The sequence below is a fragment of the Symsagittifera roscoffensis genome, chromosome 5 (assembly GCF_963678635.1).
Source record: "Symsagittifera roscoffensis chromosome 5, txSymRosc1.1, whole genome shotgun sequence".
Classification (NCBI taxonomy): domain Eukaryota; kingdom Metazoa; phylum Xenacoelomorpha; order Acoela; family Convolutidae; genus Symsagittifera; species Symsagittifera roscoffensis.
The window spans coordinates 5,230,142-5,242,594 of NC_087066.1; the positions used below are offsets into that span (position 1 = coordinate 5,230,142).

The 12,453-nt window shown below is 33.7% G+C and overlaps 1 protein-coding gene across 1 annotated transcript; it reads right to left on the reverse strand.

The window, feature by feature from the left end:
• Positions 1-346: 346 nt before the first annotated feature.
• LOC134845980 (myophilin-like) lies at positions 347-3,259 on the reverse strand (the record flags this gene model as incomplete). The annotated part of the gene is given in 4 exon segments (XM_063863131.1): positions 347-463; positions 986-1,135; positions 2,544-2,684; positions 3,103-3,259. Coding segments are annotated over 3 exon segments (400 nt in total), but the record flags the coding sequence as incomplete, so codon positions are not given.
• Between the last annotated feature and the right edge of the window lie 9,194 nt (positions 3,260-12,453).

The following is a 12,453-nucleotide window of genomic DNA, read 5'->3' on the forward strand; positions in this document are numbered from 1 at the left end:
AAATACAGAAAAAGCCGAAGCGCTGCGCATAGGATTCACTTTTTGAAAATTTCAATCAATTCATTATTTTCAATTCAAGGATCTCTTTTAACATATCCCCCCTTTTTGCAAAAAGGGGGGAGAGATTCGTTACTAGGTACCCGAGGGGGGGATATAGTTGCATGTTAATTAAGATTTTCATTTGTTTTCAACCGCAATTGATATTTTCTCGCTGAATGCATTTTTTGCGAATAAATCATTTTCTTAACAAATTAGTGGTCGGTGAAATCAATTTGACAACTCCTTGAAAATTGTTAGTTTCTTCTTCTGCCAGGCTGACTTTATTAATGTGTATAATTGTAGTGACCTAGTGCTAGGATGGTCTGGATGACAGCTCCGAAGTTGGTGTTATCATATAGATCCACAGTCTGGAACATGTCCACAGTCTTCACCCCATACTTCTCACACGCAGTCAGGAACTGGCCTGGAAAGAGAAAGAGCAGAGAAGATGAAATAACAACTGAGGGAAAAATTTATCAACCATTAAACACATGCGCATTTAACAATTAGTACGTTTGATGGAAATGGTACCACAAAGGGTTCTAAGATGTCGCAGATATCCACACGTTTGTCTGAAAAACACCTAGCCCAGCTGCTCGAATTATGGGAAAAATTAGCGTAGTCTTGAAAGATACTTCCTTTGCAACGAGCTAGTTGCACTCATATTTCAAAATTAAGTTTTAGAATCAGTTTGGTTTTTCAGCACTCAAAATAATAAAATTTTAGTCTGGAGGTTTTGTCTCCCAGAAAATTTGTGTCTACAATTTAAAAAAAAAGAAACTTTCAAACGTAAATAAAGGACATTTGTAACGTTAAGACAGAAACAGTGGACAACGACTTATCACGACAAAAATATTCACGTGGCTTAAATGCTCATGACATGTCTATTGCATGTATGTCTACTCAGGAATGGATCTGGGATTGCCTGTGGTTAGGGAGTGTTTACCTATGTTCTCCATCTGCATGAAGGCGATCTTGCTCTTCTTGGGTTTGCAGCTGCCAGGCACAATTGCATTCATCAGATGGCACAGATACATTCCGTCCTTCAAGGCCGCCTGGAATGCCTCCGGACCCAACAACACGTCCTGTGGCATCTCTGGTCAAAGAAAAAAAATTTTAAAAAATGGCTTTTTATCTTTTAAACATTAGAACTAAATGTTTTTTGTATATTTTGATTCGTATATTTGTACCCGCTCTGAGGTTCCATGGATTATATTTGATTTTCACCGGTTGTTTTTTTGAAAGAAGTTGGAAGAATTATATATTTGATTGTATATTACACTTTAGGATCACTCAATCGATTGTGATCCATTATAATGCATTGCTTTTAAAACCATTAACAATTCATTATAATTGATTGAAATGTTTTATAATCTGTAATTATTTTTCCCAAATTTTCTTTAAAATTTGCAGCTTTTTTATTACATACAGCCTCCTTGTTATCTAAACCCATTTCACATTCCAACATTAATCCTCACACTTTTAACACCCTCTTCTCAACTTGAACGCCCAAAATGAACATCTTCATACGCCAAATGTATCCCCTTTTACCTTTCGCACACCTAGCGACTCCCCCACCCCACCCCACCCCATCACTTGCTGTCATACTTACCCCACTCCCCCAAACAGTTGACAGCGCCGTAAGTTTCCATCCAGGGGCTTAAAGTTGTGTATGGGGGTGGGGGAATATGTGAATGGGAGGGGGTGTTAATTTGTAAGGGGGTAAGTATGGGGGATGTGGTGATAAGTGTAGGAAGTAAGAATGGCAAGAACAGATCTAGGATTTTATCGAGGTGAGGGGAGCAAATTTTGTCGACCTTTCAAAAATTTTGTCAATCTTTTTAATTTTTTTTCTCATTTTATGTCGATAAAATTTATTTTCCGAGCTCATTCAAATCGCCAGTGAGACCTTATTATAAGTTTTGGGTGAAGTATAAAACAATAAAAATTACTAACTTTTTGTTTTAGCCAATTGAAAGCTTAAGTTTAACAGTTGCAATGTTTGTGTTTTGATTCTATAAAGAATTGTATGGAAACCCAGTCTTTTGCGGATAAATATATGATTTATTGAAACCATTGTAATCAAATGGAATGGATTAAAAACCATATTAATTCATGTAACTCATAAAAATCGATTACAAAAAATGCAATTTAATTCTAGTTTGTTTGATTTATAATCAATTACTTATCCTATATACATATTATTTCAAAATTTTGCGGAAGCAGACCATAAAAATTCCTTGTGATAGATTATTCTAGTGTAATCTCATTGCGGTTGATCATTAAATGTAAAGACAAGTTTAAGAAAAGTTTTTTTTTATTATTGTGGTCGGAAGTAACCCTTATCAGCAACCCTTATTCTTGTTTTCATGCTAGTTTCGGTTTTCCATAACTTCATGTAAATTTTTTTCATGTTTTCATGTTTTTTTGGTGGATTGATTTCAGAAGCAGTCTATTGTGCTGTTATACTCTGACCTCTGTGGGTGAGTGATATGACGTCATACCTGGCACTATGGGTTCCCCAGTGACCATCTCCATCCACACTCTCACCTGCTGCTCCACTTCTATGTCGTACTTGGAGTCCAGCTTCGCCTGTCTCTCCGCCAAGTCCCCGTGCCCCTGCTCCCTAGTCGCCATCCTGCACTCTATTTTTGAATAATTCATTCATATTTAATGAAACATTATGTAACTAACAATATATATAATCAGGGGCGGATTTAGGGGGGATGCTTTCTCTTCAGGGATTCTTCAGAGTCCCCCCCCCTTTGTACTATTTTCCAATATCCATTTTTGGTGATGAACCTTAAAATTTTTCTAAAGGCGTCTTCGGCGCCAATATATACTAATTTTGAGGGGGGGGGCATATAATATGATCTCAACTGCTGAAAGATTCACGACCCAGTAATATATCTCAGTTTGGAGAAAATTTAATTTATATCCTTCAAAAGTTGCTACTATTTTCCAAATCATACACCAAAACTTACATCCATCACGTCTGTTAGTGAAAAAACCCAATTTTTTGACCAGGCAAGCAATATTCTTTAGGCATGAAATGTTACTCACGATTTGTTGATTATTTGGTCCTGGATATTTTTGCAACACAAGCGACAACAGGCTTAGTTTTGATTATGAACTTATACTAAATTAGCTTAAACTATAATTCGTACCATAAAAACCGTTTGTACTGATTATTTACTTTTTCCTGACGGTAAATAACGAAAATTACCAAACTTGGTTCTATCAAATAGAAGAGAAAGTGATTGAATGCGTATTGTTCCATCTAACCACAATTGCTAGCTCAAAATTAATATTTGTGATGGAATTTAGCTGCCCACAAACGAACTCAATATAAAATCCATTGAATTTAGTAATTTTGTGTTACCGGGTCCAGGTCCTTGACCTTTTGTTGTCACCATCCCGACTTTAAATGGGTACATCGCGAAATTGCGCAAACAAAGAAATTCTGCGCGACCTAAGCGCAGCCAAACGAGATATGTCACGACTTTCCGCGACCAAGAACTCTGAATAAGTTGACCTCCAATGAAAGGCTTGAAATATGATTACGTACACCGCGTCATATCATACTTTCAGACATCAAAATCAACCGAAGAAAGCAAGATAAAATTTCATAAGAATCTTTTAATAATATCTCTTTTTTAACCCACTTAATAAATTCACCCTTAACCATGTCCTAGCCAGATAAAGATCAAAGAGTCATCGCAATAAACGTGGATTTCCTGTCAGGCTCCAAAAAGAACTCGGGAGAAACGCTTGTGTTCCTGAGTAGAAGAAATTAATGATGACTAATTAGTCGTTAGTCTGGGATGTTCTCTGAACTCTTAAATTCCGTGCCACACTCGTCAATTCTGGTTGCCACACTTTTCCAAAGGCTACCCTTTCGTGTAGCTTTACGAGATCCATTTTTGGCCGGCCGAAGTCAAAAAAATTTTCTAAAGCCAATAAAACTAAAATTGAGGGGAGAACGCACACAGAAAAAACGTCCTGTTTTTTGGAAAATACGCCTGCAGCGCACAAAATTTTTGCCAAAATAAGGTCCTTAGAACTTTTCGGAAAGCTTGGGAAATCAAATTGGTCGACCTAAAAAAAGGTCGACGAAATTTTTTCGAAAAAGCGCTCTTAGAAAAATTTCTGAGCACGCAATTGAGTGTAATGGAAAAGACAAAAAAGACACTAACAATTAACTGGTTCACCAATTGGTTCAAAAATTTAACTTTTGAGAACACCCGATCAGGAAGGTGTATAAATTTTTAAAGCAAACTTTAGCCGTTGCTTGAACCGTTGAGTAGAAAATCTGATAAGATACCAGCACAAAGAAGACAGTACAGCTCGAGCATCAAAAGCGTAAGGGGTAAAGCAAGTCCCGAGTTGACAAAGAAATACTAGCATTACAATATTCATTTATGGAAAAAATTCTAACTATACAAATCCATACTATTCCATAGAAGAAAAATGTTGTATGAAAAAAGCATGAACAGCATTTTTCATTTTTGGGATTCTTTGGCTAGCTTTTTTTTTCAGCAATTAAACTGAATAAATAACATTTTTTCACCCAATGAAATTGTAATACAAAACGTTTTTTACATTGAATGATTTAAAAATTTTTGTGTGTATTGTTTTATATATCTGTGTTTTGCCGTGAACACAAAAACAAAATAATTTTAGACGAGAGAACAAATAGGTTCAACGGTATAAAAATTGCAGTGTAAATTACGTATGCCAAGCCTTCAAAACTAATACAACTTCTGGTCATAAATGAACTCACCTATTCCTCTGTAGAAGTTGATATTCGGACATTCGGATACATTTCCGAAGTTTACATTTTCCATTTTCCAGTCGCCTGAAACTCAAATAAATGACAATCAATCACAGATTTTATACTTTGAATACCTTACTAAATGTCTCGACACGAGATTCATGTCTACTTTCAAGGCATACTGAAAACAGAACATCAGATTATTGCATGAATCTGTTTTGCTATTCAAAATCCATTCAATTCTCGAATCGATAACCGTCGCGCCAAATACTTTTAGACTTCAGTGTTATCTAGGAGTCATTCGAGTATCCGATTTGTGACTCTTGCGCCAAACACTTTAACTTTTTCCGATGAGAATTTCGCCGACTAAATAATAAGCACTGAGGCACAAGGGTCCTATTCTATGACTGCATCATGTTAAGGAACAACTGGACAAAATCACAACAGAAGGGACCTGAATCCCATCAGAGCAAGCTGAAAATCTTTCTTTGCCTCCTTTGCAATCAGACTAACAACAAATTGCTGCCTCCTTTGTACAAAAGAAGACAAAAAGGGCAGGCTACTGAATTTCACACACCAGTATAAGAAATATACACAAATTATTATATACGGCTATGAGGCCTGTATTCTCAAAAATAAAAGATTGAAAATCGCGCCCCGTTTTGCCGACTGATTCAAATTTATATATTGTTATCTAAAATCGAAAAACACTTATTCTGATATCTATGCTAAAAGTAAAAAATTATGGTTATTGTTTTCTACGTTATAAGCAAAAAATTGAAGTTTTGAAGGAGCAAAAATTTGAAGTTTTATAAGCGAAAAATTGAAGGAGCCCATTTTCAAGGAACTGAAGAGTGTATTTATTCTTGATATTAAAAAAGTGAGAAGTTTTCATTTAAATATTTATGGCAAAAGGAGAAAAAAGGATTGAATATTAAAGAGTGAGTTTATTTGTACTTATTCAGACAAAAACTCAAACTCAAAAAATTTCATTGTTTGCTACTTTCGATATGATGTGTATGTTCCATGGCAAAGCAAAAATTGGTTTAATTTTTCAAAAATTCAAACCAACTTATATAGTTTTTGAGAGGAAATTGTAGACAAATAGTATGAAGAAGTTCGATTGACATTGTCGTGTGCATTGAGACTTGGGGTGCATTTCAAGTGCACAGAAGATGGATGAGATGGAGACACTTTTCAAGATTGACATCAGGACGAAACCAGCAGGGATCAGAGTAGGCTTTACAGAACCGACACGAAACAAACAAGCAACCACTCCAATGCCTCCAATCCTGAACAGCATAGGACCCGATATCGTAAATCTAGTAACCGGGGCATACTTCTCAAGTAACAAAAGTCCCGAAAAACACCACTGTTCACCTGAGTATAGCACTGGATGGAACTTCATGGGCAAACACTTGGAAAATGATGAAAAGAACACTTGAAGCGTTTGCCACAAAAACTCAGAACCAAGCGAAAGAATAAACCGAGAAAAATCTTTAAAAAGCCAAAAAAATTCAAGGGCGACTCTGATGGTTGCATTGATATATATTGGTTCATGTAATGATACTGCATCTATAGCAGTACAACTTAAATGATTTGACCGTGTTTAGACTGAATCCAGTTTTACATTGTGTTTTGTTCAGACTGGTCATCATATTCAAATATGTTTGTTTCATTGAATAAAAAGTGATTAAACTTTCCACTTCAATTTTATTGTTTTTACTTAGAAAAACAAGATTCAACTGCAAAACGTCCAAATTTGTTCTTGGGAAATTATTGCTATAAAATGAACAATTTGGACAAAATTGAGTCAATATTTGCAATTTTTTTACACCGTTACCAGTCCAAACAATGTATTTTGCGATTTGTCTCCAGCTTCCGCAAGAGGCTAAAAATAGATTTATTGCAAAATCCATTACATTGCTATCTGTCTCTTTTTTGGCCGTTTTCGATTCCACGAAAAAATAGCTAAAACACTGTATCACTTATAAAGTCTTCAAAAATAGTCAACCCGGAACAGCTTGAGAAATCCACAAACAAATAAGAGTTCTATACATTATAGATTACACTTCTGAGGAAAACACTTGCATTTGCACTATCCATTTAAAAAAATTTGCAAGCTCTATTTGTTTCAATACAATTTACATAACAATTTTGCGGAACCTGTTTACATTTGTGGGATCCGCTTACATTTGCGGAATCTGGAACAACTAGCTATATTTGCTCGTTGCAAAAATTGTTATAGAACTGCAGATAAAATTCACGTTGAATCGACGGAAAATATTGTAGGTGATCTCACTTACATTTTGAAACATGATACAGACCTACATACACAAAATTTTATTCTATTCAGCGGACAATTTGGCCGGGCAATGAAATATATTAAACATTTTTTCAAATGATATTTAAAAGTGCCCCAGTGTTTTCGGAATACAAACCCTGCACAATATGTGGTTATTACTATGTAATTTTTGCTTTTTGTGGTTAATTTCAGTTGTTAATTCATATGCACCATAGTGGTTAATTCATGTGACGAAAGTTTTTATTTCATGGAAAATTTGTGCGAAAAAAAAATCGACAGTGAGAATGTATAGGCGCTTTTAAACAATGGAAACAAAACATCTTTCTGCTTTTTAATTTAATTAAAAGTTCATTTAGGAGATTTTGACTCTTTTGCAATTTCTTTGTTCTTATAAAAACGACTCTAAATGATTTTCGCATAATTTTTTGAGGCAAAATGCTTGTATATGTGTTGGAGAAATTTTTTCCCGTGTTCACAGTGGAACTTTTCATAGCAGATTAGAAGATCAGAAATCTTAAAAGATAAGACTTTTTAAATCAAAATATAGAAAAATGGAAAAAAATATAGAAACCTAAAAAAATAGAGCCGGCGAACGGATTTGGCAAAAAATCAACAGGGCACTGACAAACAATTCGATTGTCCCAGGTTATCAGTCGATTTTTTAAACTAAATATATCGATGGTAGGGAAATATTTATGGTATCTCTAATATTGATTTAAAATATTAGATGTATAAAAATAATCTTTAATATCGGTGCATCAATATATTGATGAAATATATTCTCTAACATCGATTTAAATTATTAAACAAGTTGATGTTAGAGAAACGATGTTAGAAAAACAATCGTTAGAGAGACAAGAACAAAAAAAGAGCCCATACGTTTTTGAATTTTTTTTGGCTTTTTCTCGATTCCCCAAATTTCAACGAAAATTGCGAAAACTTCATATTGATCTAACATAGCTGAGTTATCAATATTAACATTAAAAACGGAATTTTTGGTGGTTCTTGATTGTTTTTCATGAGGATTATTTCTTAAGCTATGGCTGCTTTATAAGTGGAATCGAATTAATTTATTATTTGGTCCTTTTTCCAAAAAATGCTCAAATGTCAAAATGTTTTTTAAACAGGGAGGGCTTGCGTTTGTTTTCATGCCTCTTGATAAAAAAAACTCACGTAAAGTGAAAATACCAGATAAAATAATGAATAGTTATTTGAACATCGAATACATAGATAAAGAAGACTGCTCATATCAGGGCGAAGCTTTGAACGTTCCGACTGCTTTTTTAGGGCCTATAGAGCAGAATAACCTGAAAAATTTAAACGTAAAAAAAAGAAAAAGTAAAAACATCCCCCCACACGCCATATTAAGTAGAAGGTGATACACTTTGCTCCTATTAACAAATCAATTATGGCATATAAACTTCTCTAAACCAAATTGGAACTATTTCTAAGACGTATTAAATCTTCGCTTACGCGTTAATAGCGCAAATTATAACGAGCGTTAATTGTCCCAAATTGGCTGAAATGGCCAAAATGGCAATCATTACACCCCAACAATTTTTGAAAAACAGTCACAGTTTAAATTATTTTTTCAAATTTAAGCTCAGTGCAACAAAAGCTTTCGAATGATATACAAAATTCAGTCAAAAATGGCTATTTAAAAGGCCGAAACTTGTTTGAAGAAATAAAACCCACCTCGAGCACAAATAATCCGTTACTTTCGTTACGACTTTCAGAGCAAAAATTTACCAGCTCCCCGCCCTCTTTGTTTTTTTTCCGATAAACAGTTTACAAAATGTGCAGGCCTCATCCAGTGAACAGATTCTTACATTATACCTCACATGCAAACTTTCGTTTGAACAGTATTAACAAAACTCAATATTCCGAATGAACGAATTTCAACAATTTTTTCGTTGAATTTTACGAAAAGATCAGATTTGAAAAGAGCACAGCGCGCTTCTCTAAAACTGTAAGTTTACCAATGAGTGATATTGTTCGAATGAGGTAGTAAATTGAGAATAACACACGTAAACATACGAACGAGGTAGTAAATTGAAAATAACACACGTAAACGTCGTCTGGAAGGAAAAAAAAAACAATTTTTACTTAAATACAAAGTAACTCAACTCAGTGCATCTTTTTTGGGTGCTTGAAATTCACATGTGGCAATTTGGCAACCTTACTGTTCAAAAAACTCCTCATTCAATTAAACTTTTCTTCAGACTCCGTCATTAGGGTGGGCATTGTCATTAAATGCATCAGTTGCATCTAATGACATTCCATACGAAATGAATGTAGTGGGTCGAAGTGTGGAATCTATCGAAGTATTGCTCAATGTGAATTGAATGTGTCAATTTTGATTTTAATAGACTCCTAGCCAAACAACTCATTTTTACCTAAATATTTTTACACAAGGCAATTCTTGGAGGTTTAAAAATTTTAAATTTCTGTTTCAAAACCGATACAATGCTTCAATACCGTTGATACGCCTGTCTTCCTTATTGGGTCCAACACTCAAAAAAAGATGTCAGCTTTTACAATTGGATATCATAGTATGGAAAAAATGCTTGTCATAAAATTTGATAGTATAGAAACAATGCTTATCATGCTATTTTAATACAATTTTGGGGATAAAAAGAATGATAAAAAAGCTTAAAATTTATTTGAAAAGTATGGAAAAAATGCTTGTTATAAACCTCATAGTATGGAAAAAATTCTTATTTTGATATTTTCATACATATACTCAGGCGCGGATTTAAGAATTTCTCGAGGGGGGCGGATTTTCAAAAAATTTTCGAAAATTTTGTCGACCTTTTTTTCGACCAATTTGATTTTCCAGCTCTCACCAAGCTCTGTTTTGTCCCTACTTTGACCAAATTTTTTGCGCCGCAGGCAAAATAACTTTGAAAAAACAGGCCAAAAATGGCGTTTTTAGTCACTTTTCGGAAAAACTTAACCAAAAAATTGCATTTTTTCGGCGCGCGCTCCCCCCTCAAGATTAGTATATATTGCGCGTTAAGAACATTTTTAGGGTCCATATCCAAAAACGGATATTGGAAAATAGTACAACGGGAGGTCCCTTTGGGTCGACAGGGGTTCGAATCCGTGAGGGGGACATCCGCCCTGCATCCCCCTAAATCCGCCCTGCATCAATCCATAATAAATCCAAGGCTCGACGTAATCATATAAGTATTGTTTTCAATACTGGATGGAAACAGGCTTATTTTGAGAAAAACTCATTTTAGCTGTTAGAAATGAGATATTGACTTGTACATGAAATCATTCTAGTTTCATCACATGAATACTTTCAAGTTTCTTTCGACACATACCGCCACAAAATGTATAATCTCAATATACAAGTAAAATAGATAACTTCAAATAAAAATTTTGCTATCCAAATTTCAGATATGAAATGGGTTACGAAAAGTTAAAACAAAGTTTGAATGATTGATATAGGGTATTTCAGATCTTCTTCTCATGTGAAGTCTTTTTTCCTCTTGCTTTTTCCAGATTTAAACTGGAGATCCCAGAAAAAACTTGAAACTCAAAATGTTGAAACTTGATATTTAAAATTTGAGAAAATTTTCGATTTAGGTAGCTTAGAAATAGTCTGAAAAAAGTATTTGCTTACCCGGGTTGACCTCCATACAAGAAGGTTACCTATCATAAATTTTCATATAAATGGCAACTATTTTTTCAAGGGAACTTTTTTTCGAAAATTATCTTACATTGGTTTAAAACACAATTTGATGGCAATTTTGGTTACATCAGAGCAACTTTGCCACCAAAAAAAAATTTCGAACAAAAAAGTGCTTATCATACAATTTCATATATAAAAATTGTATGACCTGCATGTTTTCTATTAAAAAAAACAATTTTTTGATTGCAAACTTACTTCTGTAAACAAATATTTTTACATTTTGTGTCTAATAACGTAGTCAAGATAGAGTTTTTTACAAGAAAAATCTAAAAAGCACAAGCAAGTGTTTCTAACTCAACTACTTTTTGGGTTTGCGTATGCTAAGAATATTGAATATGTTGAAAACAAGCCAATTTTCTCAGCCACCAAAGTTTTCAAAGTAACAGTTTTCTAGCCATACACAAAAAATTACGTTTGTTGTATAATTCTCTGTTTAAAGGGTAAAATTATCTTACTTGGCTTACTAACATCACCAAATGTAAACATCACCAGTAACTGCCAGTTACACTCGCATGGAACCCACAATTTCAAAACAAAACGTTTTGTGTCTTTTTTATGGACAAAATGCTTGCCATACAATTTTAGCATATGGAGAAAACGCTTATCATACAATTTCATAGTGCAAAAGGTTGCTTTTGCTATTTTTCTAGAACTTTGCGATAAACACTATGTCAAAAAGTTTGTTAATTATTTTCAGAATGAGGCAAAAAAACTTATAAAGTTGTATCGTATGGAAAAATAGCTGAATTTTTTTTTCATTCATTCCATAAAATTGTATGAAACTGTATGACAAAGCATTTTGTTTTTCTTGGTATGAAAATATATGATAGGCAATTTTTGTCAACCAGGGTAAAAATTCGGAAGTTCTAAGAACGAGTTTTATCAGAGCAAATTCAGATTAGAAATTTTGTTTCACAGGGTTATTTCAGTAAATCTACCGGCGACAAAATAAATTTTTGGATATCTGAAAATCTAATAAAGGAAATTAAATAATCTGTAAACAATCTCAAACCTAATGTAAACAGTTTACTCAGTACTGGTTGAACAGTTGAACAGTTGAACACGGGAACCGTACCCAGGCAATTTTTTGTGCAAGATCTGAAACTCTTTATTTCTAACATTAGTTGATTCTCAGATCTGAAATTCTTTATTTGTATCTTGATTAGAATTTGAAAAAATCAGATCTGATATTTGATCTGAGAAATCATTTGTTACAAAATAATTTATGCATTTTGAGCAAATAATTGAGTTTTTATTTTTTGATGTTTCTGCAATTTAGAATTATGTTTCGATTAAAGCGGTAAAAAAACTTCTGAATATTCCACAAACAGTTTTTTTAACAAAAGTTTTCGTTCAACTGTGATAAAAAAGCTTTTAAAAACTATTAGTGCACCTATCAATTTTTACATTTTCATGCGCTACTTATGCGTTTCCAATATTTATTTCATGCTTAGGGAAACAGCTTGGAGATTTTGCTGATTACCTGGCTAGCAGAAGCTATCAAATACGAAAGTATCAAAAATGGCAAAAGTTGTTTCAAAATTATTGATTTTTTAGACCTGACAAAACCAAGAGAAATAAACTTAAGATCTGAAATAACCACGAAAAACATAACTTCAGATCTAAAATTAGATC